This window comes from Macaca mulatta, chromosome 3 (genome assembly GCF_049350105.2).
Source record: "Macaca mulatta isolate MMU2019108-1 chromosome 3, T2T-MMU8v2.0, whole genome shotgun sequence".
Lineage (NCBI taxonomy): Eukaryota > Metazoa > Chordata > Mammalia > Primates > Cercopithecidae > Macaca > Macaca mulatta.
In genome coordinates this window covers 191855255-191879722 of record NC_133408.1, presented here as the reverse complement: position 1 = coordinate 191879722, position 24468 = coordinate 191855255, and the positions used below count along the sequence as shown (strand labels likewise).

Below are 24468 nucleotides of genomic sequence, written 5' to 3'. Positions count from 1 at the left end.
ATTTTTAGTAGAGACAGGGTTTCACCATGTTGGCCAGGCTGGTCTCTAACTCCTGACCTCAGGTGATCCATTCACCTCAGCTTACAGGCATGAACCACTGGGCCCAGCCTCTCCTCTCCTCTCTTCCCTGCTCCCCTCCCCTCCCCTTTCCTCTCCTCTCCCTTTTCTTCTTTCTCTTTCTTCCTTCCTTCATTTCTTTGTTTCTTCCTCCTTTCCTTTTCCTTTTCTGTTTTTTGAGATGGAGTCTCTCTCTGTTGCCCAGGCTTGGCTCGCTGCAACCTCTGCCTCCCAGGTTCAAGTAATTATCCTGCCTCAGCCTACCTAGTATCTGGGATTACAGGTGCCTGCCACCACACCCAGCTAATCTTTGTAGTTTTAGTAGAGAGAGCGTTTCACCATGTTGGCCAGGCTGGTCTCGAACTCCGGACCTCAAGTGATCTGCCCACCTCGGCCTCCCAAAGTGCTGGGATTACAGGCATGAGCCACCACGCCTGGCTTCTTTTTCTTTTTTCTTTTCTTTTTTTTTTTTTTTTTTTTTTTTTTTTGAGACAGGGTCTCACTCTGTTGCCAAGCCTGGAGTGCAGTGGTGCAATCTTGGCTCACTGCAGTCTTGACCTCCTGGGCTCAGGTGATCCTCCCACCTCAGCCTCCCAAGTAGTGGGGACTACAGGTATGCACTACAACACCTGGCTAATTTTAAAATTTTAATTTAATTTAATTATTTCGAGACAGAGTCTTGCTCTTTCACCCAGGCTGGGGTGCAGTGGCGTGATCTTGGCTCACTGCAACCTCCACCTCCCGGGTTCAAGCGATTCTCCTGCTTCTGCCTCCCAAGTAGCTGGGATTACAAACGCCCTACGCAGTGCCCAGCTAATTTTTGTATTTTTAGTAGAGATGGGGTTTCACCATGTTGGCCAGGCTGGTCTAGAACTCCTGAGCTCAGGTGATCTACCCGCTTTGGCCTCCCAAAGTACTGGGATTACAGGCGTGAGCCATGGCACCCAGCCGATTTTTTTTCTTTTTTCTTTTCCTTTTTTTTTTTTTTTTTTTTTTTTTTTTTTTGTAGAGTCTGGGTTTCACATGGTGAAACCCCAGGCTGGTCTCAAACTCCTGGGCTCAAGTGATCCGCCCACCTCAACCTCCCAAAGTGCTAGGATTACAGGCTTGAGCCACCTCGCCTGGCCTGGGGGAGCATTTCTGACATTGTACGTACCTAAAGTACCTTTCACCGCTCCCTATCATATCACCCTGTTTTCCTCAGAGCTCTTGGCACAGTCTGAAATCATTGTTTACTTACTTATTATGGTCTGTTCCCCTTCATCTCCCTTCCACCACTAAGATGTGAGCTGCTGGACACAGGGGCCTTTTTGGTGTTTTTTCAGAGCTGTATCTTCAGGGCACAAGGTGAGTGCTCAACAAATCCTTGAACAAATGAACAGGTACATTTGCTGTGACTGAATGGACTAACCAAACTGTCCTTCCCTTTGGATTCTGCCAGAATTGTATAGACATACCTATAAGTAAGAGAGCTGGGAAGATAGCTATTTTGTTTTTAAATATTTTGTGTTTCTTTCATTCGCGTACTTTATTTCCTGCAATTTTTGAAAACAAGCAACTTTAATTTGTAACAAAAGGATTAAATAAATATCCTCCCCCGCCCTTTTTTTTTTGAATCCTGCTATTTTTTGACAAGGAGAGTGGGAAGGCCATTGCCCCAAGGCCACTGTGTTGCCCACTTTTTTTCCAGCTGTTCACAGAATGTAGTCACTGGCCTTGCCCTCACCCTGGCCCCAGGTGGGCAGATACTTGGCAGGCAGCCCCTTTCTCTAGAGCAGTCTCAGAGGCTCTCTGCTTGGCAGAGGTTTAGAGTGGGGGAAGGGAAGAAGTCCTGGTTCAGTGTGACCATCCCTACGGCTCAGCTGCAGCCCCTGCGGTGGTTAAGTGTCATCCCCGCAGGGCAGAAAAAGCAGAACAGAAGACTTCTCTTCCCCTCCTCCTTCCTCCCCCTCAAACATACTTCTGGGTTCTGTTCATCGGCCAGATCACCGTCTGATCTTTATCCGGAACCTTTGCCCACGGGGCCCTTTCTACATGCTGAAGGCAAAAGAACCCCAGGTCAGTTGCTGGAGACTTGTAATTTAGTCCTAACTGGCTCCCAATAGGTAATGTATGCTGGGCAAGGTCTGATATCCTCTCTGGGTCTCAGTGACATCATCTGTCTTTGCCTATGTTGTTTGTTCAGAGTTTTAAGGATAAGTATAGACGCCTCAGATTTTAGCTACTAAAAACTGTCGGTTCCAAACAAGATCCTGAGGCTTCCCCTCAGGGCCACAGAGAGGCTGCCAGTAGCAGTAGAAGCCAGTGCTTCCTAATGTATGTTCAGTAGGAGAGGGTGTACTTCTGTTCCGGCATTCCGGGCCAGAGCCCCCAAGTCATCCAGTGACTATGGCCGGAAGAATGGAAAGTGTCGATCGGAGTACAGCCTTGGAGCAGGGCTGGTGTCACCTTCTCCATTACATGTGTATGTATGTAACTGAAATGTAAATACGTTTACACAGTGGGATGGAGGACAATGCTGAGTAGGTATTCAACAATGCTCTAGACTGGCGCGGTGGCTCACGCCTCTAATCCCAGCACTTTGGGAGGCTGAGGCGGGCAGATCACCTGAGGTCAGGAGTTGAGACCAGCCTGACCAATGTGGTGAAACCCCGTTTCTACTAAAAATACAAAATTAGCCAGGCATGGTGGACGCCTGTAATCCCAGCTATTTGGGAGGCTGAGGCAGGAGAATCGCTTGAACCTGGGAGGCGGAGGTTGCAGTGAGCCGAGATTGCGCCACTGCTCTCCAGCCTGGGCAACAAGAGTGAAACTCCATCTCAAAAAAATAAAATAAAATAAAATAACAATGCCTTGTAAGTAACTGGCACAGTGCAGGACACATCACATAGCTGATGTTAGCTACTGCTATTGGCAGCAAAGATAACACGGTGTGGGAGAATCAGCCTGGCACCAAGTCATTCTCTCAGGTCCCTAATCTGCCACTGCTAGCTTAGTGATTTCAGACAAATTATGGAAATTATACAATTTTAGAAGTGGAAGAGTTCTTAAAGGTCACAGGGCTCAATCCTTCATTGGACAGACTTGGAAACTGACACCCAGAGACATCAGTCTGAGTCTGTTTCTTCCTTTGTGAAGTGAGGCTAATGATACTGGTCATTTCTACCCTTGATGTTATGATGAGGATCAAATGAGGTACTGTTTATGTACAAGGCTTGGAAATGCTATTTTTTTCTTTTTTCTTTTTTTTTTTTTTTTTTGAGACGGAGTCTTACTCTTACTGCCCAGGCTGGAGTACAGTGGTGTGATCTCGGCTCACTGCAATCTCCACCTCCCAGGTTCAAACGATTCCCCTGCCCCAGCCTCCCAAGTAGCTGGGATTACAGGTGTCCACCATGCCTGGCTAATTTTTATATTTATAGTAGAGATGGGGTTTTGCCATGTTGGCCAGGCTGGTCTTGAACTCCTGACCTCAGATGATCCACCTGCCTCGGCATCCCAAAGTACTGGGATTACAGGCGTGAGCCACCATGCCCGCCTGGAAATGCTATTCTTATGGGAAGCATTTTATTTGTGTTATTATTAATGTAGTAATTATGCCTCATTAAGGGGAGAAATGGAGAGTGCCTTCAAAGGATAAGCTTACTTGGTTCAAAATGAATAATGGCACTTGAGAAAGAGTGTGTGGTGTGTGTGTGTGTTCATGTTCTTGTTAAGATGGGGAAGGTGTAGTTGAGACATGGCCCTTCGTGTACCATTGAGGAGTGGCATAGGGAATTTTTCTTAGGATGAGAGGGATTGTTGTGGTAGTTGGCTATAAATTGAAGTTGTCTCTCCTTGACTGACATTTGAGGAGAGTTGCTGACTTGGTAGGGCAAATCAAGTACTAGGAAGAGGCAACCTGTTAAAGAGAAATCACATTACGCCATTCTTTGCCTTGCTATAAAGAAACACCTGAGACTGGGTAATTTATAAAGAAAAGAGGTTTAGGCCAGGCACAGTGGCTAACACCTGTAATCCCCAGCACTTTGGGAAGCTGAGGTGGGAAGATCACCTGAGGTCAGAAGTTTGAGACCAGCCTGGCCAACATGGTGAAACCCCGTCTCTACTAAAAATACAAAAATTAGCTGGGTGTGGTGCTACACGCATCCGGTTCCAGCTACTCGGGAGGCTGAGGTAGGAGAATTGCTTGAACTTGGGAGGCAGAGGTTGCAGTGAGCCATGTCAATGCAATCCACTTTAACCTGGGAGGCGGAGGCTGCAATCAGCTGAGTTTGTGCCACTGTACTCCAGCCTGGGTGACAGTGAGACTCCATCTTTAAAAAAAGAAAAGAGGTTTAATTGACTTACAGTTCTGCAGGCTGTACAGGAAGCATGACACCAGCATCTGCCTGGCTTCTGGGGAGGCCTCAGGGAGCTTTTACTCATGGGGGAAGGAGAAGCTATAGCAGGGTTGGAGGAGGTGCCACACTTTACAACAACCTGATCTTGTGAGAACTCACTGGTTATCCAAGCCATGAGGGATCCACCCCTAGACCCAAACACCTCCCACCAGCCCCACCTCCAACCCTAGGGGTTACATTTCAACATGAGATTTGGGCAGGGACAAATATCCAAACTATATCCGTCATCTTTTTTTATATTTTTAATTTTAACTTTTTTTTTCCCCCCCCTGAGATGAGGTCTCAATCCATTGCCCAGGCTGGAGCACAGTGGTGCTATCTTGGACCACTGCAGCCTCCACCTCCTGGGCTCAAGTGATCCTCCCACCTCAGCCTCCTGAGTAGCTGGAACCACAGGCGTGCACCACTATACCCGACTAAATCAGTCATTTTATGTTAATATTTTACCACCCTGTGTTGATTCAGGTCCTTTGAAAAATAGATGCCAAGAAGATTGTCATACAAGAGATTCATGGGAGAAATACTGATGAGGGGGAAAAACGTGGAGAAAGTTGGAGGAATTAGGAAATTTATTTTTATTTATTTATTTATTTATTTTTGAGACAGAGTCTTGCTTTGTCACCCAGGTTGGAGTGCAGTGGTGAGATCTCAGCTCACTGCAATCTCTGCCTCCTGGCTTCAAGCGATTCTCCTGTCTCAGTCTCCTGAGTAGCTGGGATTGCAGGTGTGTGCCGCCATGCCCGGCTAACTTTTGTATTTTTGGTAGAGATGGGGTTTCACCATGTTGGCCAGGCTGATCTCAAACTCCTGATCTCAGATGATCCGCCCTCCTTAGCCTCCCAGAGTGCTGGGATTACAGGTGTGAGCCACCTCGAGTGGCCGGAATGAGGAAATTTGACCCCCTAGAAAGAAAAGAGAACAGAGTAAGTAGGAGGGCCCCAGACTGCAGTGCAGCTCTCAGATGGTTTTGGCCAGGCTGACCCAAGTCCCCATTAGAATCTGGCAGGAAGTGACCTTCTTATCCCGTAGTGGCTGGCTGGGCACAGCCCTCGGGAAGCATGGTCTTGTTGTAAATGTGGTGGTGGTAGATTCAGAGGACAGCAGTTGAGGTTCTCAGTCAATTACACCTGTAGCAGGAGATCTGAGTGGGGTCTTTTCACAATTGTCGTCATCCCACCAGTTTCAAAATAGCTCCATTCATTCACTGAGGGGCTGACCATCCAGGATGTTTCTGTGGTGGTGGCACACAGAAGCATGTGACCCTTGTCTGCTCCAGCCACCTTCCATGTAATTTTTCATATTTAAAAATGGCGAGTTTGTCTGATCAAGACTCCTTGCCTGCTGACCAAGTTGAATTCTGGTTGCTGGGTAATTCTTTACATGGGTTGGCACTTAATAAATGTTCGAATTGTTCGAACAATAAACCCAAGTGCACCCTTGGGTTTATTGACTTGAAATGTAAATAGTTACACTTACTTCCAGAACTCCACTGTTTCTATGCAGAATGAGAGGAGATTCTTAGCTTTCAACACCCTCAGAAGCTCATCATTTGGGTCCAGAACTCCACTGTTTCTATGCAGAATGAGAGGAGATTCTTAGCTTTCAACACTGTCAGAAGCTCATCATTTGGGTAAGTCTCCCCCCAAAAAAGTTTACGAGTATTCACTAGATAAAAGAAGAAAATTTTATTAAAAGCTGAAGTACTCAGTAGAGATAAAAAAATGAAAGAAGAGAAATTTAATTTAAGAACATCCAGGGCTGGGCGTGGTGGCTCACACCTTTAATCTCAGCAATTCAGGAGGCCAAGGCAGGCAGATTACTTGAGGTCAGCGGTTTGAGACCAGCCTGTCCAACATGGTGAAACACCATTTCTACTAAAAATACAAAAATTGGCTGGGTGTAGTGGCACCCGCTTGTAGTCCCGGCTACTTGGGAAGCTGAGGCAGGAGAATCACTTGAACCCGGGAGGTGGAAGTTGCAGTGAGCAGAGATGGTGCAATTGCACTCCAGCCTGAGCGACGGAGTGAAACTCTGTCTCAAAAAAAAAAAAAAAAAAAAAGAACGTCAGACTTCATAGACTGTATTTTTGTTGTATGATGCTGAACATCTAAATTAAGACTTTACATTTCAGGCCAGGCATGGTGGCTCACGCCTGTAATCCCAGCACTTTGGGAGACTGAGGTGAGTGGATCACCTGAGGTTGGGAGTTTGAGACCAGCCTGACCAACATGGAGAAACCCCATCTCTATTTAAAAAAAAAAAAAAAATCAGTTGAGCGTGGTGGCACATGCTTGTAATCCCAACTCCTCAGGAAGCTAAGGCAGGAGAATCGCTTGAACCCCGGAGGCAGAGGTTGTGGTGAGCCGATATCATGCTGTTGCACTCCAGCCTGGGCAACAAGAGCCAAACTCTGTCTCAAAAAAAAAAAAAAAAAAAAAAAAAAAAAAAAAAAAACTTTTAACATATGGGTATATTTTGAAATGTTTTCTATTTAGTTTTAGGAATTAAGGGAATTAAGACAAATATAGATTCTTCTCAAAATCTAACGTAGAAAATATCACAAGTAGTTTTGGAAACTATTTTCACCTGAAACAATATTTTAATCTTGGTTCATGGATTGTTATGCCTCTTGTAAATAAAACTACAATAGCCTGGTACGTGGTTTATGCCTGTAATCCCAGCAGGTCAGATGGATCATCTGAGGTCAGGAGTTTGAGACGAGCCTCGCCAACACGATGAAACCCCGTCTCTACAAATAATTAAAAAAAAAAAAATTAGCTGGGTGTGGTGGCACGTACCTGTAATCCCAGCTACTTGGGAGGCTGAGGCAGGAGAATCACTTGAACCCAGGAGGTCAAGGCTGCAGTGAGCCGAGATCGTGCCACTCTACTCCAGCCTAGGTGACAGAGGAAGACTCTGTCTCAAAAAAACAAAAAAAACCAAAACAACAACAAAAACCTACAGTAATATTGAAATAGAAGGAGGTTTGCAATCAAAATGACTGACTAGGAATGAGATATGAAACCTATATTTTGCATCTGCATAGGGAAGTCTGAGACTGATAGATCTTGTTCTCTTCTGTAGGGGAAATACTAGTCCAGAACTTGGGGTGCCTGCCAAGATGGGAGTAGCCACAGTAAGGAGGGGGGGACTCTGGAATGCTAGGGTTCTGGAGCCTGTGGACACAGGAGGCAGAGGACATGTGTTAAGATGTTTTAAGAAATGAATGTTGATCTGGATATGAAAATATTTTTCAGCCGGGTGTAGTGGCTCACGTCTGTAATCCCAGCATTTTGGGAGGCTGAGGTGGGCGGATCACGAGGTCAGGAGATCGAGAACACGGTGAAACCCTGTCTCTACTAAAAATACAAAACGTTAGCCGGGCATGGTGGTGGAGGCCTGTAATCCCAGTTACTCGGGAAGCTGAGGCAGGAGAATGACGTGAACCCAGGAGACGGAGCTTGCAGTGAGCCGAGATCGCCCCACTGCACTCCAGCCTGGGTGACAGAGGGAGACTCCATCTCGAAAAAAAAAGAAAGAAAATATTTGTCACGATAGAGAGGCATATGTCCCCTGAACTTGCCAGGATCCACCTTTCCTTGCTGATGCATTCTGTGAGTTAGAAGAAAACTTCCGAAGATCCGTTTTTTCCACCCTGTCTACTGTATGAAATTGCTTCTCAAGCATGTGCTGCATTGCAAAAGCTTACCATTGTTTCACTAACCAGCGTCTGGTCTCTCTTATGTGGCGCTGCAATTACTAGTGTCAAACCCTGTTGGTGATACCCAGAGGACAATGTCTGAAGTCCTTATTCAATATTCACATTTGGTCAGGTGTGGTGGCTCACACCTGTAATCCCAGCACTTTGGGAGGCAGAGGCAGGCAGATCACCTGAGGTCAGGAGTTCCAGACCAGCCTGGCCAACATGGTGAAACCCCGTCTCTACTAAAAATACAAAAATTAGCCGGGCGTGGTGGTGGGTGCCTGTAATCTCAGCTACTCAGGAGGCTGAGACAGGAGAATCACTTGAACCCGGGAAGTGGAGGTTGCAGTGAGCCAAGATTGTGCCACTGCACTCCAGCCTGGGGGAAAGAGCGACTCTGTCTCAAAAAAAAAAAAAAAGAAAAGAAAAAGAAAATTCACATTTGTAGAGAGTTTAAATTCTTTTTTGATATGGAGTCTCACCCTGTTGCCCAGGCTGGAGTACAGTGGCAGGGTCTTGGCTCACTGCAACCTCTGCCTCCCAGGCTCAAGCGATTCTCCTGCTTTAGCCTCCCAAGTAGCTGGGATTACAGGCACCCACCAAAACGCTTGTACAATTTTTGTATTTTTATTAGAGACAGGGTTTCACCATGTTGTCCAGGCTGGTCTCAAACTCCTGACCTCAGGTGATCCACCTGCCTCGGCCTCCCAAAGTGCTGGGATTGCCGGGCGCGGTGGCTCAAGCCTGTAATCCCAGCCACTTGGGAGGCTGAGGCAGGAGCATTGCTTGAACCCAGGAGGCGGGAGGTTGCAGTGAGCTGAGATCATGCCACTGCACTCCAGCCCGGGCAAGAGAGCGAGACTCCGTCTCAAAAAAAAAACAAAAAAAAAAAAACAAAAAAAAACAAAGTGCTGGGATTACAGGTGTGAGCCACTGCGCTTGGCTGAGAGTTTAAATTCTTAAGTTCTACACTCCAATATGTGGGAAGTATTCGTACTACGCTTTTATAACTAAATCATCTCAGTATTTCTATTTCTAGCCCCCTTTCTGCCTGATGGGAAAATACTTAATCTAGTCAATTCCAGGTAAACTTCGGCCCTTTACGATTTTTCCTGATCAGGCCAAACCTCAACCAAGTCCATTCTTGATCTCCTCCTTCACCTCCTTTTCTCATTCCTCATTCACCCACCCCATCAGCCTCCAGTCCACAGGCTGATGCAGCATCTTGGTGTCCTGTGGTCTGAGGTCATGTTCTGTCTTTCTCAAGCCTCGGCTAAAGTTTACAATCCTACCTCTTCTCATAACCTTGAAATGCCCTGAGGTTCGGGGGCTATGTCCGCAAATATCTAACACCCAATTCTGCTTCATGGGGGACCCTGGCTGCTCTCTGAGGCTGCTTAGCACCCCTGAATAGCCCATCAACTACCTGGGGCCCATCTCCGCTGGAGGCCTCAGCCATTCCTGCTCTACAGCTCTGCTGTCCTGTTGGCACAGGGAACTCCTCGGGGCCCCAGGGTTCCAGATTGAAAGCAGAGAATCTCCTCAAGACGCCCAAACTTTGCTGGGGATTCTATTGTCCTTTCCCCCATCTCACTCCTTGGAACCCACTGGGAGGTGACTAGAATCCCTCTCTGAGATTCTACCACCATCTCCCTCATTCTTACCCTAACCTTCTTCCTCTTCCTCCCTAGTTAGGAAAGAGGATCTTTAGCCTGCGGCAGGGGGTGGGGGTGGGAATGCTTGATGTTTCAGGGGAAAAGGTGACTCAGCTACTTTTGGAATATCTGTCATACCTGTCTACTGGTGTTCTGGCATTTTAGTGCAACAGGGACAGCTTTCCCTTTCGGCAGTGGCACCCTTTCAACTCAGTACAAGGGGAAATTTGCAGCAAATCACGTGGGAAGCCAGCCCATCAGTTGTAACACTGAAGTGTCGCCTCCCTCACATCCATGCTGCAGCATCATCAATAGTTGGTCGCTATTCCGGCAAGGCTTGAGCAGAAATGGGAGTGGTTTGGGGATGCAGACGTGTGCGGTGAGTGTCCAGCAAACAGCACAAGCAAGACTTTTTCAAACTCGTTTTGCTTATTTACAGATAAAACAGTTGGGACCTCAAGCCTTGATATTCTCCTTCCCTCCCATTCAGATGCCCTGTTTTGGAGTTTTCTGGGTTTGCTCCTCTTTTGAATCTTAGCTTTCTCTATCTCTTGGCCTCTGCACTACATGACCCTCAGGTCTGTAGGCCTAGAAGGCAGAGCTCCTGTCATGAAGAGCTCTCGGAGCCCAGGAAAGACTGTTGAGGCCAGGTGCGGTGGCTCACGCCTGTAATCCCAGCATTTTGGGAGGCTGAAGTGGGTGGATTGCATGAAGCCAGTAGTTTGAGACCAGCCTGGCTAACATGTTGAAAGCCCGTCTCTACTAAAAATACAAAAATTAGCTGGGTGTGGTGGCCGGTGCCTGTAATTCCAGCTTCTTGGGGGGCTGAGGCAGGAGAATCACTTAAACTCAGGAGGCTGAGGTTGCAGTGAGCCGGGATCACACCACTACACTCCAGCCTGGGTGACAGAGCAAGACTCCATCTCAAAAAAAAAAAAAAAAAAAAAGACTCTGGAGAAACAATACACATGAGAAGAGGCTGGTCCATGTAGAGAAAGGACTGGCACACTGTGACCACTCTTTTCTGTTGTTTTGTTTTCAGCCTTCTCTTTACAGTTCTTTTCACAGTTTGGAATTGATCACTTTTTCTCTTCATCAGAACTCCAGAGTTTTCGTGGACTGAAGTCTTTTTTGTTTTGTTTTGTTTTCTTGAGAAAGGGTCTCAGTCTGTCACCCAGGCTGGAGTGCAGCGGCACAATCACTGCTCACTGCAGCCTCGATCTCCTGGGCTCAAGAAATCCTTCCACCTCAGCCCCCCAAGTAGCTGGGACTACGGGTGTGCACCACCATGCCCAGTTAATTTTTATTTTAATTTATTATTATTATTATTATTTTGAGATTGTAGCCCTTGCTCTGTAGCCCAGGCTGGAGTACAGTGGCACCATCTCGGCTCACTGCAACCTCCGCCTCCTGGGTTCAAGAGATTCTCTTGCCTCAGCCTTCTGAATAAGTGGGACTACAGGTGCATGCCACCACACCTGGGTAATTTATTTTTCTGCAGAAAAGGAGTATCAGTGTGCTGTCTAGGCTGGTCTCAAACTCCTAACCTCAAGCGATCTGCTTGCCTTGACCTTCCAAACTATTGGGATTAGAGGCCATGACTGGCCTACATATAGCCCAAATGGATGAGCAGTTCCCAAGGCTCAGTCCCAGCCTCCACTGTCCAAGTCAGCCTCTCATCTCCTTCATTTCCCAGAACACAGTTCTCATTTTTCTCCCCTGTTTTCTCCGGATTGTGGCTTTTGTTCTCTGCTTGCTGGATCAATATGGAGCACAGTAAAGCAGTGTCACAAAGCTGGAAGGGGTCTGGGATGAGTCCACCAGCTACAAGTTCTTGTAGAAAATATACTCCAGGAATGGCCAGGTGCGGTGGCTGATGCCTGTAATCCCAGCACTTTGGGAGACCGAGGTGGGCGGATCACCTGAGGTCGGGAGTTCGAGACCAGCCTGACCAACATGGAGAAAACTGTCTCTACTAAAAATACAAAATTACCCGGGTGTGGTGGCAGGTGCCTGTAATCCCAGCTACTAGGGAGGCTGAGGCAGGAGAATCACTTGAACCTGGGAGGCGGAGGTTGCAGTGAGCCGAGATCATGCCATTGCACTACAGCCTGGACAATAAGAGCAAAACTCCGTCTCAAAAAAAAAAGAAAAAAGAAAATGTCCTCCAGGAATTGTCATTTCTGAAATTCAGCTGCTTCTAGAATTGAAGCAAGCAGCTCGTCTTGGAAGAGAAATTTGTAGCCAACCCCAAAGCCAAAGCCTTTGAGGACTGAGACCTAGTATGCTAGGAGACCCTAATCCTGTAACCTCAGAAGAAGAATCTGGATCTGGCCAAATTGAGGTCAAATTCTGGTTAACTTCTCCATAGTCAGTAGGAGAAAAAAAACAACTTGATGATTGAGTCATATGTTTCGACAACTAAAGAGGACACTTATGCTGGGGTCAGTGGCTCATGCCTGTAATCCTAGCACTTTGGGAGGTCAATGTGGCCGAATCATTTGAGGTCAGGGGTTCAAGACCAGCCTGGCCAACATGGTGAAACCCTATCTGTACAAAAAATTCAAAACAATTGGCTGGGCACGGTGGCTCATGCCTGTAATCCCAGCACTTTGGGAGGCTGAGGCAGGTGGATCACGAGGTCAGGAGTTCGAGACCAGCCTGGCCGATATAGTGAGACCCTGTCTCTACCAAAAATACAAAAATTAGCCGGGCATGGTGGTGCATGCCTGTAGTCTCAGCTACTCAGGAGGCTGAGATGGAAGAATCACTTGAACCTGGGAGGTGGAGGTCGCAGTGAGTCGAGATCACGCCATTGCACTCCAGCCTGGGTGACAGAGTGAGATGCCATTTCAAAAAAAAAAAAAAATTCAAAAAATTAGTCTGGCTTAGTGGTGGGTACCTGTAATCCCAGATACTGGGAGGCTGAGCAGGAGAATCGCTTGAACCGGGGGGGTGAAGGTTGCAGGGAGCCAAGATCATGCCACTGCACTCCAGCCTGGGTGACTGAGTGAGACTTCGTCTCAAAAAAAAAAAAAGAAAGAAAAAGAAAAAAAAAAGGACACTCAAAGATGACATTAAAGAGGATACTTAGATTCTAGACAAAATCAAGATACAGCAAATTGGGGTGGGACACACCTGTAATCCCAGCATTTGGGGAGGCTGAGGCAGGTGGATCACCTGAGGTCCAGAGTTTGAGACCAGCCTGGCCAACATGGCGAAACCCCATCTCTACTAAAAATACAAAAATTAGCCAGGTATGGTGGTGGACACCTGTGGTCCCAGCTACTCAGGAGGCTGAGGCAGGAGAATCATTTGAGCCCGGGAGGCAGAGGTTGCAGTGAGCTGAGACTGCACCGCTGCACTGGTGCCTGGGCCACACCAGTCACTGTGCCTGGGTGACAGAGCAAGACTCTGTCTCAAAATAAATAAATAAATAAAATTTTGTTTTACTGTGTTGCAGCTAATATGCATGCTATAAGACAATGGTTTCTTTTTTTTTTTTTTTTTTTTTTTTGAGACGGAGTCTGGCTCTGTCGCCTGGGCTGGAGTGCAGTGGCCGGATCTCAGCTCACTGCAAGCTCCGCCTCCCGGGTTTACGCCATTCTCCTGCCTCAGCCTCCCGAGTAGCTGGGACTACAGGCGCCTGCCGCCTCGCCCGGCTAGTTTTTTGTATTTTTTAGTAGAGACGGGGTTTCACCGTGTTCGCCAGGATGGTCTCGATCTCCTGACCTAGTGATCCGCCCGTCTCGGCCTCCCAAAGTGCTGGGATTACAGGCTTGAGCCACCGCGCCCGGCCAAGACAATGGTTTCTTGAGTCTCATTCTCTCTGCATATGCCTAAAACTTTTTATTTTTATGATTCTAAGAGATTGCACCTTCTCATTTCCTAGATTCTGTCCCATAGGTTCTGATCTTTTCCTAGAGTAATCTGGATGGTTAAAAAAGTGGAAAAGGCTTTGGGTATTAGGTGCTGAACCCACTCAGCTCTGCTCAGACCCCTTCTTTAATGCCCAAGGTTGTCCAATCCTAGCCCTTCCCCCTACCCTCAGCTTTCTCCTCACCTACACAACAACCTTAGCATAGTCCTAAGGTATGTGTTCTTATCTTCTGTTATCTATGCCAAGGATGTTTGCTGGCTTTTGTTTTGTTTTGTTTTGTTTTGTTGAGACAGAGTCTTGCTCTGTCACTTAGGCTGGAGTGCAGTGGCACAATCACTGCAACCTCCATCTCCTGGGCTTAAGTGATCCTTCCACCTCAGCCTCCTGAGTAGCTGGGACTACAGGTATCCATCACCACACCTGGCTAATTTTTTTAATTTTAATTTTTGTAGAGACAGGGTCTCACTAGGTTGTCCAGGCTGGTCTTGAACTCCTGGACTCAAGCGATCTTCCTGTCTCAACCTCCCAAAGTGCAGGGATTATAGGCATGATCCACTGTGCCAGGCAAGGATTTTTTTTTTTAAGTTAAATTTCTGCCTGCCACCACAGCAGCTCCTTTTCCTGCCTCCTCTCTCTGTCTCTCTCTCTCTGTCTCTCTCTCTCTCTCTCTCTCTCTCTCTCTCTCTCTTTGTGCTTTAAGATGATAGTCCCTTCTTTTTTTTTCAAATAACCACAACGGGAATGACTGGCCACTCTTGTAAGCTGCAACTGATGTTTTCAGACTCCCAGAGTGACTTCTAGACATAAGTCCATATATATCAGAATATCATGCAGGGAATGCTCAAATAGGAAGAGATTGCTGCACTGTGTTTTGCATATCCAAAGCCCACATAGGTACTCAGTTTAAAAATCTTAATAGAATTGAATCCTGCTCTTATCATAGGAAAGGAACACAATCTGGTAGAAACAGAAAATGAAAAGGTCAAGAACTGGCCAGGCACGGTGGCTCTCGCTTGTAATCCCAGCACTTTGGGAGGCCGAGGTGGGAGGATCATGAGGTTAGGAGTTCGAGACCAGTCTGATCAATATGGTGAAACCCTGTCTTTACTAAAAATACAAAAAGTAGCTGGGCGTGGTGGTGTGCACCTGTAGTCCCAGCTATTCGGGAGGCTGAGGCAGGCGAATCGCCTGAACTTGGGAGGCAGAGGTTGCAGTGAGCCAAGATCGTGCCACTGCACACCAGCCTGGGCAACAGAGCAAGACTGTCTCTCCAAAAAAAAAAAAAAAAAAAAAAAGTCGAGAACTGGAAAGGAACTAAGTGCATGAAAAGAAATTTTATGTTCCTTCATGTTTTTATTTAAAGAAACTGAATCAAGTACCAAACACGGAATAAAGGCAAACATTCACTTTTGGGGTGATTGTTCCCTTCTTGGCAATCCCTATTTTATTGACGGTATCACTACTTATTCATTCCAAGGATTTTTTTGTTTTCCACAGGAGGTGGGCGTTTCTTTGTCTTCTTAGAGTCAGGATTCCAGATCTGCTGATGTGTGGGACTTTTCTTGGCCATTACAATTTTATCTACAGTCACGAGCTGCAGCACCACCTCAGCCACTGCTCGAAATCCTTGGGCTTTGACTATTAGGGTGTCCCACACCCCTTCCTGGGCCACATTTATTATCCCTTCAGCTCCCACACCCATTAGGAGGTTCCCACCTTGGTGCACTCCACTCATTTCCGCCACCACGTCTGAGACAGCTAAGCCTGCATTCTCTGCCAAGGTTTTAGGAAGATACTTCAGGGCCCGGGCAAATGCAAGGAATGCAAGCCCACTGGGCCCTTCCAATCTGCTTCCTTTATCAGAGAGCATTTTTGCCAAAGCCATTTCTGTGGCCCCAGCTCCTGGAATCAGTCTGGGATCTTGACATAGCTGGAAATAGGCATCAATGCCGTGGTAGATGGCCTGCTCTGCACTCCGCAGCCCCTGGGTGGTGGCTCCCCTGAGGACCACGGTGAGGGCAGGTGTGCCTGTACATTCCCATTCAAATACCACAACCAAACCATCTCCCAGCTCCTGCCTGTAAACCCTCTGGCACCTGCCTGGCCTCTGGGGAGGGAGCAGACGAGGCAGCAGAGGTGTGTCCAACACCTCACTCAGGTAAATGATCTCCATCCGAGACCTAGCTTGGATCACCACGATGCCATACCTGTCTGCCAGCATGAGGGTCTCCTCGTCGACCTCCCCCAACACCACTGCCACATTAATTCCCGTGGCTGCCAGCTGGCCTACTTGCTTTTCCAGTAATTGGTCGCTTCCTTTACTAAACTGAGCTAGATCAGCAGGACTAGAAAGCCGGGCCGTTGCTGGTGCATTTGGATGGGCAGGACCAAAGGGGCAAGCAAAGAGAGCCACCCTGGCACCATTTAACACTGCGGCCATTTGCCCACAGACCTTGCCAGACATGGCTAACCCCGGGAGGAGGCAGGAATCCTCCAGTGTCCCCCCGTGCAGTGCGCACACCCCAACACGCTCAGGCTTGAAGCTGCCGTCTAGCTCCTTGATAGCCCAGCAGGCATGGGCCACCAGCTTGGTCAGGTGGTCCGTGGAGGACAGGGTGTGGGTATTCATCACAGAATGGAGAGCCCAGGACGGATCTTCCAAAGGCCCCAGAGATTGGATGGCCAGGGAGGGCAGTGTGGCCAGGACCTCTGCCGTGGCTGTGGCGTAGGCCTCCCGGAGTTGCGGGCGAGGCAGGCCGGCCTTCAGCAGCTGCTCTGCCTGTTCCAGCAAGGCTTCTGTCAGCAGAACCACGAAGGCTGTGCCGTCCCCACTATTCTCTGCCTGGGTTTGGGCTGCTTCCCGGAGGAGCCATGCCGCTGGGTGCTCCAGCTCCAGGGCCCTGAGGATGGCAGCGGCACACCCTGTGCACACTGTTTCTCCTTTCATGGTCACCAGGAACTTCTGCCGGCCGTGGGGGCCGTAGCAAGGCCGGATGACATTGGCCAGGGTCTGGACTGCAGCCAAGCTGCTCAGCAGGTGGGGGTCCTCCTCTTCCGGACTCCTCGGGCTCTCCCTTGGGTGCAGTGCCAGCCTCTGGGGCAGCTCCAGGGCTGAAGAGACTGTGCTGTCCATGGCCCGCAGAGAGGAGAGAGGCCACCGTGAGTTGCAGAGATGCTCTAGAAAGAGCAGCAGGGGCACCCCTGACACTGATCGTTGAAAGTACTCAGGAGGTCAGTGGAAGCAAGGAGCCAAATGCCCATTGATTGGTATCTGAAGACGTCAGCACGGACCGGCGCTCCACTGTGGGTCCAAGGATGAGCTCCAAAGAGCCCAGTCCTAAAGCCACCCCAGGGTTGATTCTGTAAAGGAACTGGGCTCTTGGGGCCTCTCAACCTTGGTGACTGAAATGGGATCTTTAACTGATGAAGTCACAAAGTGGAAAATGGAACCAGGGTAGAGAATGAGGTCACGGAAGGCTGGTTATAACTGAGGAGGCCCTACCAGCAGGCAAAAGTCAGGCCTTGTCCAGCAATGGAGGTTTATGCACCTCTGCACCAGGTCTGAGACTTGTTTAAACGTTAGAGACAGTGAGGAGGAGATCAAGTGAAAAACTACCCACTTCACCCTGTCTGGAGGCAGTGGCATGACCATGGTTCACTGCAGGCCCAACTCCCTGGTTCAAGCAGTTCTCCTGGTCAGCCTCCCAAGTACCTGGAACTACAGGCGCACACCACCACATCTAGCTAGTTTTTGTATTTTTTGTAGAGACAGGGTTTCTGTATGTTGTCCAGGCAGGTCTTGAACTCCTAGCCTCAAGAGAGCCTTCCGCCTTGACCTCCCAAAGTGCTAGGACTACAGGTGTGAGCCACCACCACACCCACCCTATCTTTTTTTTTTTTTTTTTTTGAGACAGAGTCACATTCTATTGCCCAGGTTGGAGTGCAGTGGTACGATCTCAGCTTACTGCAACCTCCGCCTCCCAGGTTCAAGCAATTCTCCTGCCTCAGCCTCCCAGTAGCTGGGATTACAGGCGCCAGCCACCACGCCTGGTTAATTTTTTGTATTTTTAGTAGAGATGGGGGGTTTCACCATGTTGGCCATGGTTGGCCAGGCTGGTCTCGAATTCCTGGCCTCAAGTGGTCTGCCCACCTTGGCCTCCAAAAGTGCTGGGATTACAGGTGTGAGCCACCGCACCTGACCTTTTTTTTTTTTTTTTTTTTGAGAAGGAACTGAGAGATGATGTCTGTGTTTTGTTTTGTTTTGGTGTTACTTTCACTTGCAGTACTATGTAATATTATCCTTGTTTTGCTATCTATCTGCCTTTGCCTTTTTGGGTACCTTATCAGTTTGTGCTTGTGTATCAGATTTCTTAGGGTATCTGTTGGTCTTTCAGGGTGCAGGTGTGGGAGGCTGCACAGCGTGCATACCTGTGCCAACACTCATCTCTACCTCCCTGGCAGAGGCAGGGCAAGGTAACCGGGGGGAAAGATGCTGACAGCTCACAGGCAAATAGAAGTGAACCCAGAGGGGTGAAAAGCGACCAGCCTCCCAGTGGTCAGGGAAGTAGAAGCCTAAATGGGGCCCTGAGGTTTAAATGCCAATCGCCTTCCCACCCTAAACTTCAATGCTTATAATTTAAGTCTCTTTTTTTTTTTTTTTTTTTTTTGAGACGGAGTCTCGCTCTGTCGCCCAGGCTGGAGTGCAGTGGCGCGATCTCGGCTCACTGCAAGCTCCGCCTCCCGGGTTCACGCCATTCTCCTGCCTCAGCCTCCCGAGTAGCTGGGACTACAGGCGCCCACAACCGCGCCCGGCTAATTTTTTGTATTTTTAGTAGAGACGGGGTTTCACCGTGGTCTCGATCTCCTGACCTTGTGATCCGCCCACCTCGGCCTCCCAAAGTGCTGGGATTACAGGCATGAGCCACCGCGCCCGGCTCTTTTTTTTCATTCTCTCTCCTTTCCTCACTCCTCTCCTCTTTCCTCCTATAGAGCCTACTTGGGTAATGATGCTTCTGCTTTAGTTTAACACATATTTAGTCTGGGCGTGGTGGCTCATGCATGTAATCCCTGCACTTTGGGAGGCTGAGGTGGGAGGATTGCTTAAGCTCAGGAGGTTGAGGCTTCAGTGAGCCATGATTGCACCACTGCATTCCAGCCTGGGCAACAGAGTGAGACTTGTCTCAAAAAAAAAAAAAAAAAGAAAGAAAAGGAAAGGTCATTTGGAATCCTAGTCCAGAGATAACCATTGTTTACAACTTGATGAACATTACTACTTTGCACATATTGTACGCATACATAATTATAGATTTACACCATTTTACATAAGATTATGATACATATATGCTATTCTGTAATCATTTCCTCCTCATCATTATTTTGGCTCAGAGAAATGTTTCTTTTTTTTTTTTGGACATGGAGTTTCGGAGTTTCGCTCTTGTCGCCCAGGCTGGAGTGCAATGGTGCGATATTAGCTCACCGCAGCCTTTGCCTCCTGGTTTCAAGCAATTCCCTTGCCTCAGCCTCCTGAGTAGCTGGGACTGAGTAGCCATGCGCCACCACGCCTGGCTAATTTTGTATTTTTAGTAGAGACGGGGTTTCTCCATGTTTAGTCAGCCTGGTCTCGAACTCCTGACCTCAGGTGATCCGCCCGCCTTGGCCTCCCAAAGTGCTGGGATTACAGGTGTGTGCCACCGTGCCCGATCTGCGAGCCACGTGCGCAGCCTGAGAAATGTTTCTAAGGAGATCTTATTTGGTCTGGGGACCATGAATGATTATTTTGACCACTTTTGATTCTGGAGGCTCCATTTGGATCAGGCATGGTCCTCCAAATTCAGGCTTCTGAAAGCCTGTACCTCAGCGTAGGCTTGATGTTCCATGAAAGATGTGGTTAGGAGCCCAAAGATGACTCGCCTGTGTTGTTACACAAATGTAAAACGTAACAATCAACAAAAATGTAGCAAAGTATGCATGTATACATTTTCTCTAAAGATACAGTTTCTTTTTTTCAAAAATAAACACATTAGGCAGGTGTGATGGTGGGTACCTGTTATCCCAGCTACTCAGGAGGCTGAGGCACGAGAATCTCTTGAACCTGGGAGGTGGAGGTTGCAATAAGCCGAGATTGCGCCACTGTCCTCCAGCCTGGGCAATAGAGCGAGACTCAGTCTCAAAAATAAATAAAATAAAATAAAATAAAATAAAATAAAATAAAATAAAATAAACACTCCTGGCCAGTGGCCGTGGCTCAAGCCTATAATCCTAGCACTTTGGGAGGCCTGCACCAGGTGGATGGCTTTGAGTTCAGGCAGTCAAGACCAGCTTGGACAATATGACAAGACCCCTGTCTCTACTAAAAATACAAAAAAGTAGCCGGCCATGGTGGTGTGTGCCTGTAGTCAGCTACTTGGGAGGCTGAGGTGGGAGGATTGCTTGAGCCCTGAGGGTGGAAGTTGCAGTGAGCTGAGATTGTGCCATTGCACTTCAGCCTGAGTGACAGTGAGACCCTGTCTCAAAAAATAAAATAAAATAGATACACACTCCTATAAAGGATCCTCTTAGTTCTTTTTCTAACACCTAACCTATATTTTCATATTTATTTCAGTTACTCTACAACTGTTCATTGAGCTGCTGCTGAATAGGGGAAATAAGGCAGATAACGACTGCCATCTCCGCTGGGCTTAGGGACGATACAGACATTTATCTGGGCACTTTCATTATAGGCAATGAGAGCTGTGAGTGGGGAAAGCACGAGGTTGGCAGAAGCATTTAGGTGGACACAGCCATTCTCACAGAGGGCAGAGGTCTAAAGCGAAAGCCGAAGAAAAAGTAGGAACTGGCCTCGTGGAAAGGGGAAGGGAGATGGGACAGCCTGGTGGTTTGTAGCCCACCAGAAGGAGTTCTGAAAACTGGTGGTCGGGTGAGAGGGAAAGCCGGGGAAGAGATGAGCACATTGGCCAGAGGGTAGCAGGGGCTCTCCAGGACCTAGTGAGCCAAGCCAAGGAATTTAGGCTTCAGCCTGCAGGGTGATGAATAGGGCTGTCTATTCCATTTCTTTCTTTTTCTTTCTTTTTTTTCTTTCTTTCTCTTTTTGAGACAGCGTCTTACTCTGTCGCCCAGGCTGGAGTGCAGTGGCATGATCCTGGCTCACTGCAACCTCCACCTCCCTGGTTCAAGCAATTCTCCTGCCTCAGCCTCCAGAGTAGCCGGGATTATGGGCGCCTGCCACCACGCCTGGCTAATTTAATATTTTTAGTAGAGGCGAGGTTTCACTATGTTGGTCAGGTTGTTCTTGAACTCCTGACCTCAACTGATCTGCCTGCCTCAGCCTCCTAAAGTGCTGGGATTACAGGTATAAACCACCGTGCCTGGCCTGAAAATTTCTAGTTTATGATACTTGCCAGCAGAATGTGTTCTGTCACCCTCTTCTGAATAGATACGGTTGTCTGCTATGACTACTCTCACCCCTGCCCTTCCCCCTGAATCCCACAGATGCATTTCTTTTAAAATATGATCTTGTATACAATGGATGTAAATATTTAATCTTTCTATTTGTATGTTTTTCCATGTTTCTTTTATTTTCTTTCTTTTCTTTTTTTGAGATGGCGTCTCCCTCTGTTGCCCAGGCTGGAGCGCAGTGGTGCAATCTCGGCTCGCTGCACCCTCTGCCTCCTGGGTTCAAGGGATTCTCCTGCCTCAGCCTCCTGAGTAGCTGGTACTACAGGTGCCCACCACCACGCCCGGCTAGTTTTTGTATTTTTTTTTTCTTTTTGTATTTTTTAGTAGAGACGGGGTTTCACCATGTTAGCCAGGATGGTCTCGATCTCCTGACCTCGTGATCCACCCGTCTCGGCCTCCCAAAGTGCTGGGATTACAGGCTTGAGCCACCGCGCCCGGCCTAGTTTTTGTATTTTTAACAGAGACAGGGTTTCGCCATATTGGCCAGGCTGGTCTTGAACTCCTGACCTTGTGATCCTCCCACCTTGGCCCAAATCCCAAAGTGCTGGGATTACAGGTATAAGCCACCATGTCCGGCCTCTATGTTTATTTTCTAGTTGCCTACTTGTCCTTTTGTGTTTATCTTTGTTAACTACTACTGCCAGGCTTAAAGTATAGATCCCTAGAGGGCAAGATTTGTATCTATATAAAATGTACTGCAAAACATCTACTTAGTCCTCACATTCTTAAACACAAATTACTTTTGAAGATGACTGTTCTGTTTGTTTCCTTCCTGGTATTTCCTTTAACTTTTCCACCAAACATATGATATACATTACTGAAATAACTTATATAGCAATATGAATTTCTTTTTTTTTTTTTGAGATGGAGTTTCGCTCTTGTTGTCCAGGCTAGAGTGCAATGGTTGATCTTGGCTCACTGCAACCTCTGCCTTCTGGGTTCAAGCGATTCTCCTGTCTCAACCTCCAGAGTAGTGGGGATCATAGGCGCACACCACCATGCCAGGCTAATTTTTTGTATTTTTAGTAGAGATGGGGATTTGCTATGTTGGCCAGGCTGGTCCTGAACTCCTGACCTCAGGTGATCTGCCTGCCTTGGCCTCCCAAAGTGCTAGGACTACAGGCGTGCGCTACCCTGCCAGGCAAATTTGAGGTGGAGGTTGCAGTGAGCCAAGATTGCATCACTGCACTCCAGCATAGGCGACAGAGCGAGACTGTCTCCCACTTCAGCCTCCCAAGTAGCTGGGACTGCAAGCATGTGCCACCATGTGTAGTTAATTTTCTTTGGTATTTTTTTGTAGAGATTGGGGTCTCACTATGTTGCCCAGGCTGGTCTGGAACTCTGAGCTCAAGTGACACACCCACCTTGGCCTTCCAAAGTGCTAGGATTACAGGCGTTAGCCACGGTGCCCAGCCTACAGTGCAACTTTAATAATAACAATATGAACACAAAAATTATAAGATCTAAAATTTAAGCTTTCAGTGGTCCTTCTTTTTTTTTTTTTTTTTTTTTTTTTTTTTTTTTTTTGAGATGGAGTCTCGCTCTGTCACCCAGGCTGGAGTGCAGTGGCTGGATCTCAGCTCACTGCAAGTTCCGCCTCCCGGTTCTATGCCATTCTCCTGCCTCAGCCTCCCGAGTAGCTGGGACTATAGGCGCCCGCCACCTTGCCCAGCTAGTTTTTTGTATTTTTTAGTAGAGACGGGGTTTCACTGTGTTAGCCAGGATGGTCTCGATCTCCTGACCTCGTGATCCGCCCGTCTCGGCCTCCCAAAGTGCTGGGATTACGGGCTTGAGCCACCGCGCCCGGCCTCAGTGGTCCTTCTATAACTGTGAAAGTTTGGTTCCTAAAAAGCCTTGAGGAATTTATGGGAAAACAAAAGAGACAGACATCATTTACTAGTGAACCTGTGCACTCTAAATAAAGACAGTATCAATGACATTTTATAGGCCTTCAATTACTAAGAATGAATATTGGACTATGATTTTTTATTCACTGTCACTTGTTTGCTAGATGCTTTGACAATCTTCCTTGCCTATTGTTTCCTGAGATGTTGGTTTTTCTGTGTCACAGATAACAATGTTCATTATCTCCCCATTAAAAACTGCATATATATATATATATATATATATGATTAAATGATTACTACATGTGCTTTGAAATATTCAACTATTATAGACAGTAAAAGTCCCTTGTAATTCAACCCTTTGCAGATGATTGGTTAACAGGTTACTGCACATCTACCTAAATTTAAAATCCCATATTTAACATGTATACTTACCAGAAAGTAGTCATTCTAATATTTTTCTATGGCATTTGGTACTATTTCCAGATGCTCCTGCCTTTTTGGTTTTATGATTTTGAAGGACCTCGGCTCCCTGCCTCCTAGATTTTTGCCACTGTGGTCTCAGAGCTGTGTAATTTGGATGACTGAGATGGAAAAACCTCTGGAAAACCTTTATTTACGTTGAATAAGTATTCCTTGAATCCTTCCTCAGCATCCTGGGTTATATTTGTTTGCTCTGCTCATGATACCTTCATGCCAAGGAGACTGCTATCAATTCTCTTAAAACAGATCCCAACTCCCTGCTCATAGTGGCCAAAGGAATGGAGATTTAAGGCTGAGTTTACTTACCTGCATCATCTTCATCTTTCCAGGAAGCATCGCTGCACAAACCTCTGTTTCTACACTTCCATTCAATCGGCTCACTTTTCTGCTCTTGGTACCCTTCGTTTCTTGTGAACTCTCCAGCAGGAGTGACTTGCAATTTGTATACACTGACATTTAAGTTCTTGGAAGTGCTGGAGAAGCGTATCAAAGTAAATTATCCTGATGTATAATTTTGTGCATGTAAAACTCACAGTGGAAGTGCCTGTTCTAATTTCAGTACGGAACACAGATAAACATTTGGATTAATAATCCAGTTTTGAAAGCGTACTTTATTTAAAGTACAATGTGCTGAAAAAATGAAAAAAAGAAAGGGTGCTTTCAAATTTGTACCTAGTAAACTTTCACTAGATCACATCGTATGTTTATCACGAGTCATGTATGTGTTGTATTTCTATGTGTAATCGTCAGGCACTTTTAATTTCTAGTTTGCATTTACCATGCCAGCCTCCTCCTCAACCCCAAATTTCCTTTGGTTATAAATTTAGTAAATTTGAAAGAGCCAGCAGGGATTAAACCCTGAAGGAATTCAAATGACTCTCTGACTTTATTCCTCATTTCAGTCATTTCAAAAAATTATGCTTTCATTTAGGATAGGCTCTGGGAATCAAAGTGTGTATATTTTGCCCAAGTGGAAGACACAGTTTAA

At 47.1% G+C, this 24468-nt stretch overlaps 1 protein-coding gene and 2 long non-coding RNA genes across 5 annotated transcripts; 1 reads left to right on the top strand and 2 right to left on the bottom strand.

Moving 5' to 3' along the window:
* The first annotated feature begins 1852 nt into the window (after window positions 1–1852).
* On the top strand, window positions 1853–23942 carry LOC106997727 (uncharacterized). Of its 2 annotated transcripts, XR_001443925.3 has the most exons (4): window positions 1853–2115; window positions 5964–6090; window positions 6592–6641; window positions 23810–23939. It is a non-coding gene; the product is annotated as an uncharacterized LOC106997727 (long non-coding RNA). The 2 variants fall into 2 exon arrangements; XR_003728405.2 differs by lacking the exon at window positions 6592–6641 and having other exon boundaries at window positions 23810–23942.
* Window positions 5224–23917, bottom strand: LOC144340026 (uncharacterized). Of its 2 annotated transcripts, XR_013415719.1 has the most exons (4): window positions 23787–23917; window positions 7259–7376; window positions 5937–6032; window positions 5224–5362 (listed from the first exon to the last, which is right to left on the bottom strand). It is a non-coding gene; the product is annotated as an uncharacterized LOC144340026 (long non-coding RNA). The 2 variants fall into 2 exon arrangements; XR_013415718.1 differs by lacking the exon at window positions 7259–7376 and having other exon boundaries at window positions 23787–23891.
* On the bottom strand, window positions 14601–17627 carry CCT8L2 (chaperonin containing TCP1 subunit 8 like 2). Its single transcript, XM_015135344.3, has one exon. It carries the CDS (start codon window positions 16829–16831, stop codon window positions 15158–15160), a length of 1674 nt encoding a protein of 557 aa, XP_014990830.1. The 5' UTR covers window positions 16832–17627; the 3' UTR covers window positions 14601–15157.
* Window positions 23943–24468: the final 526 nt, after the last annotated feature.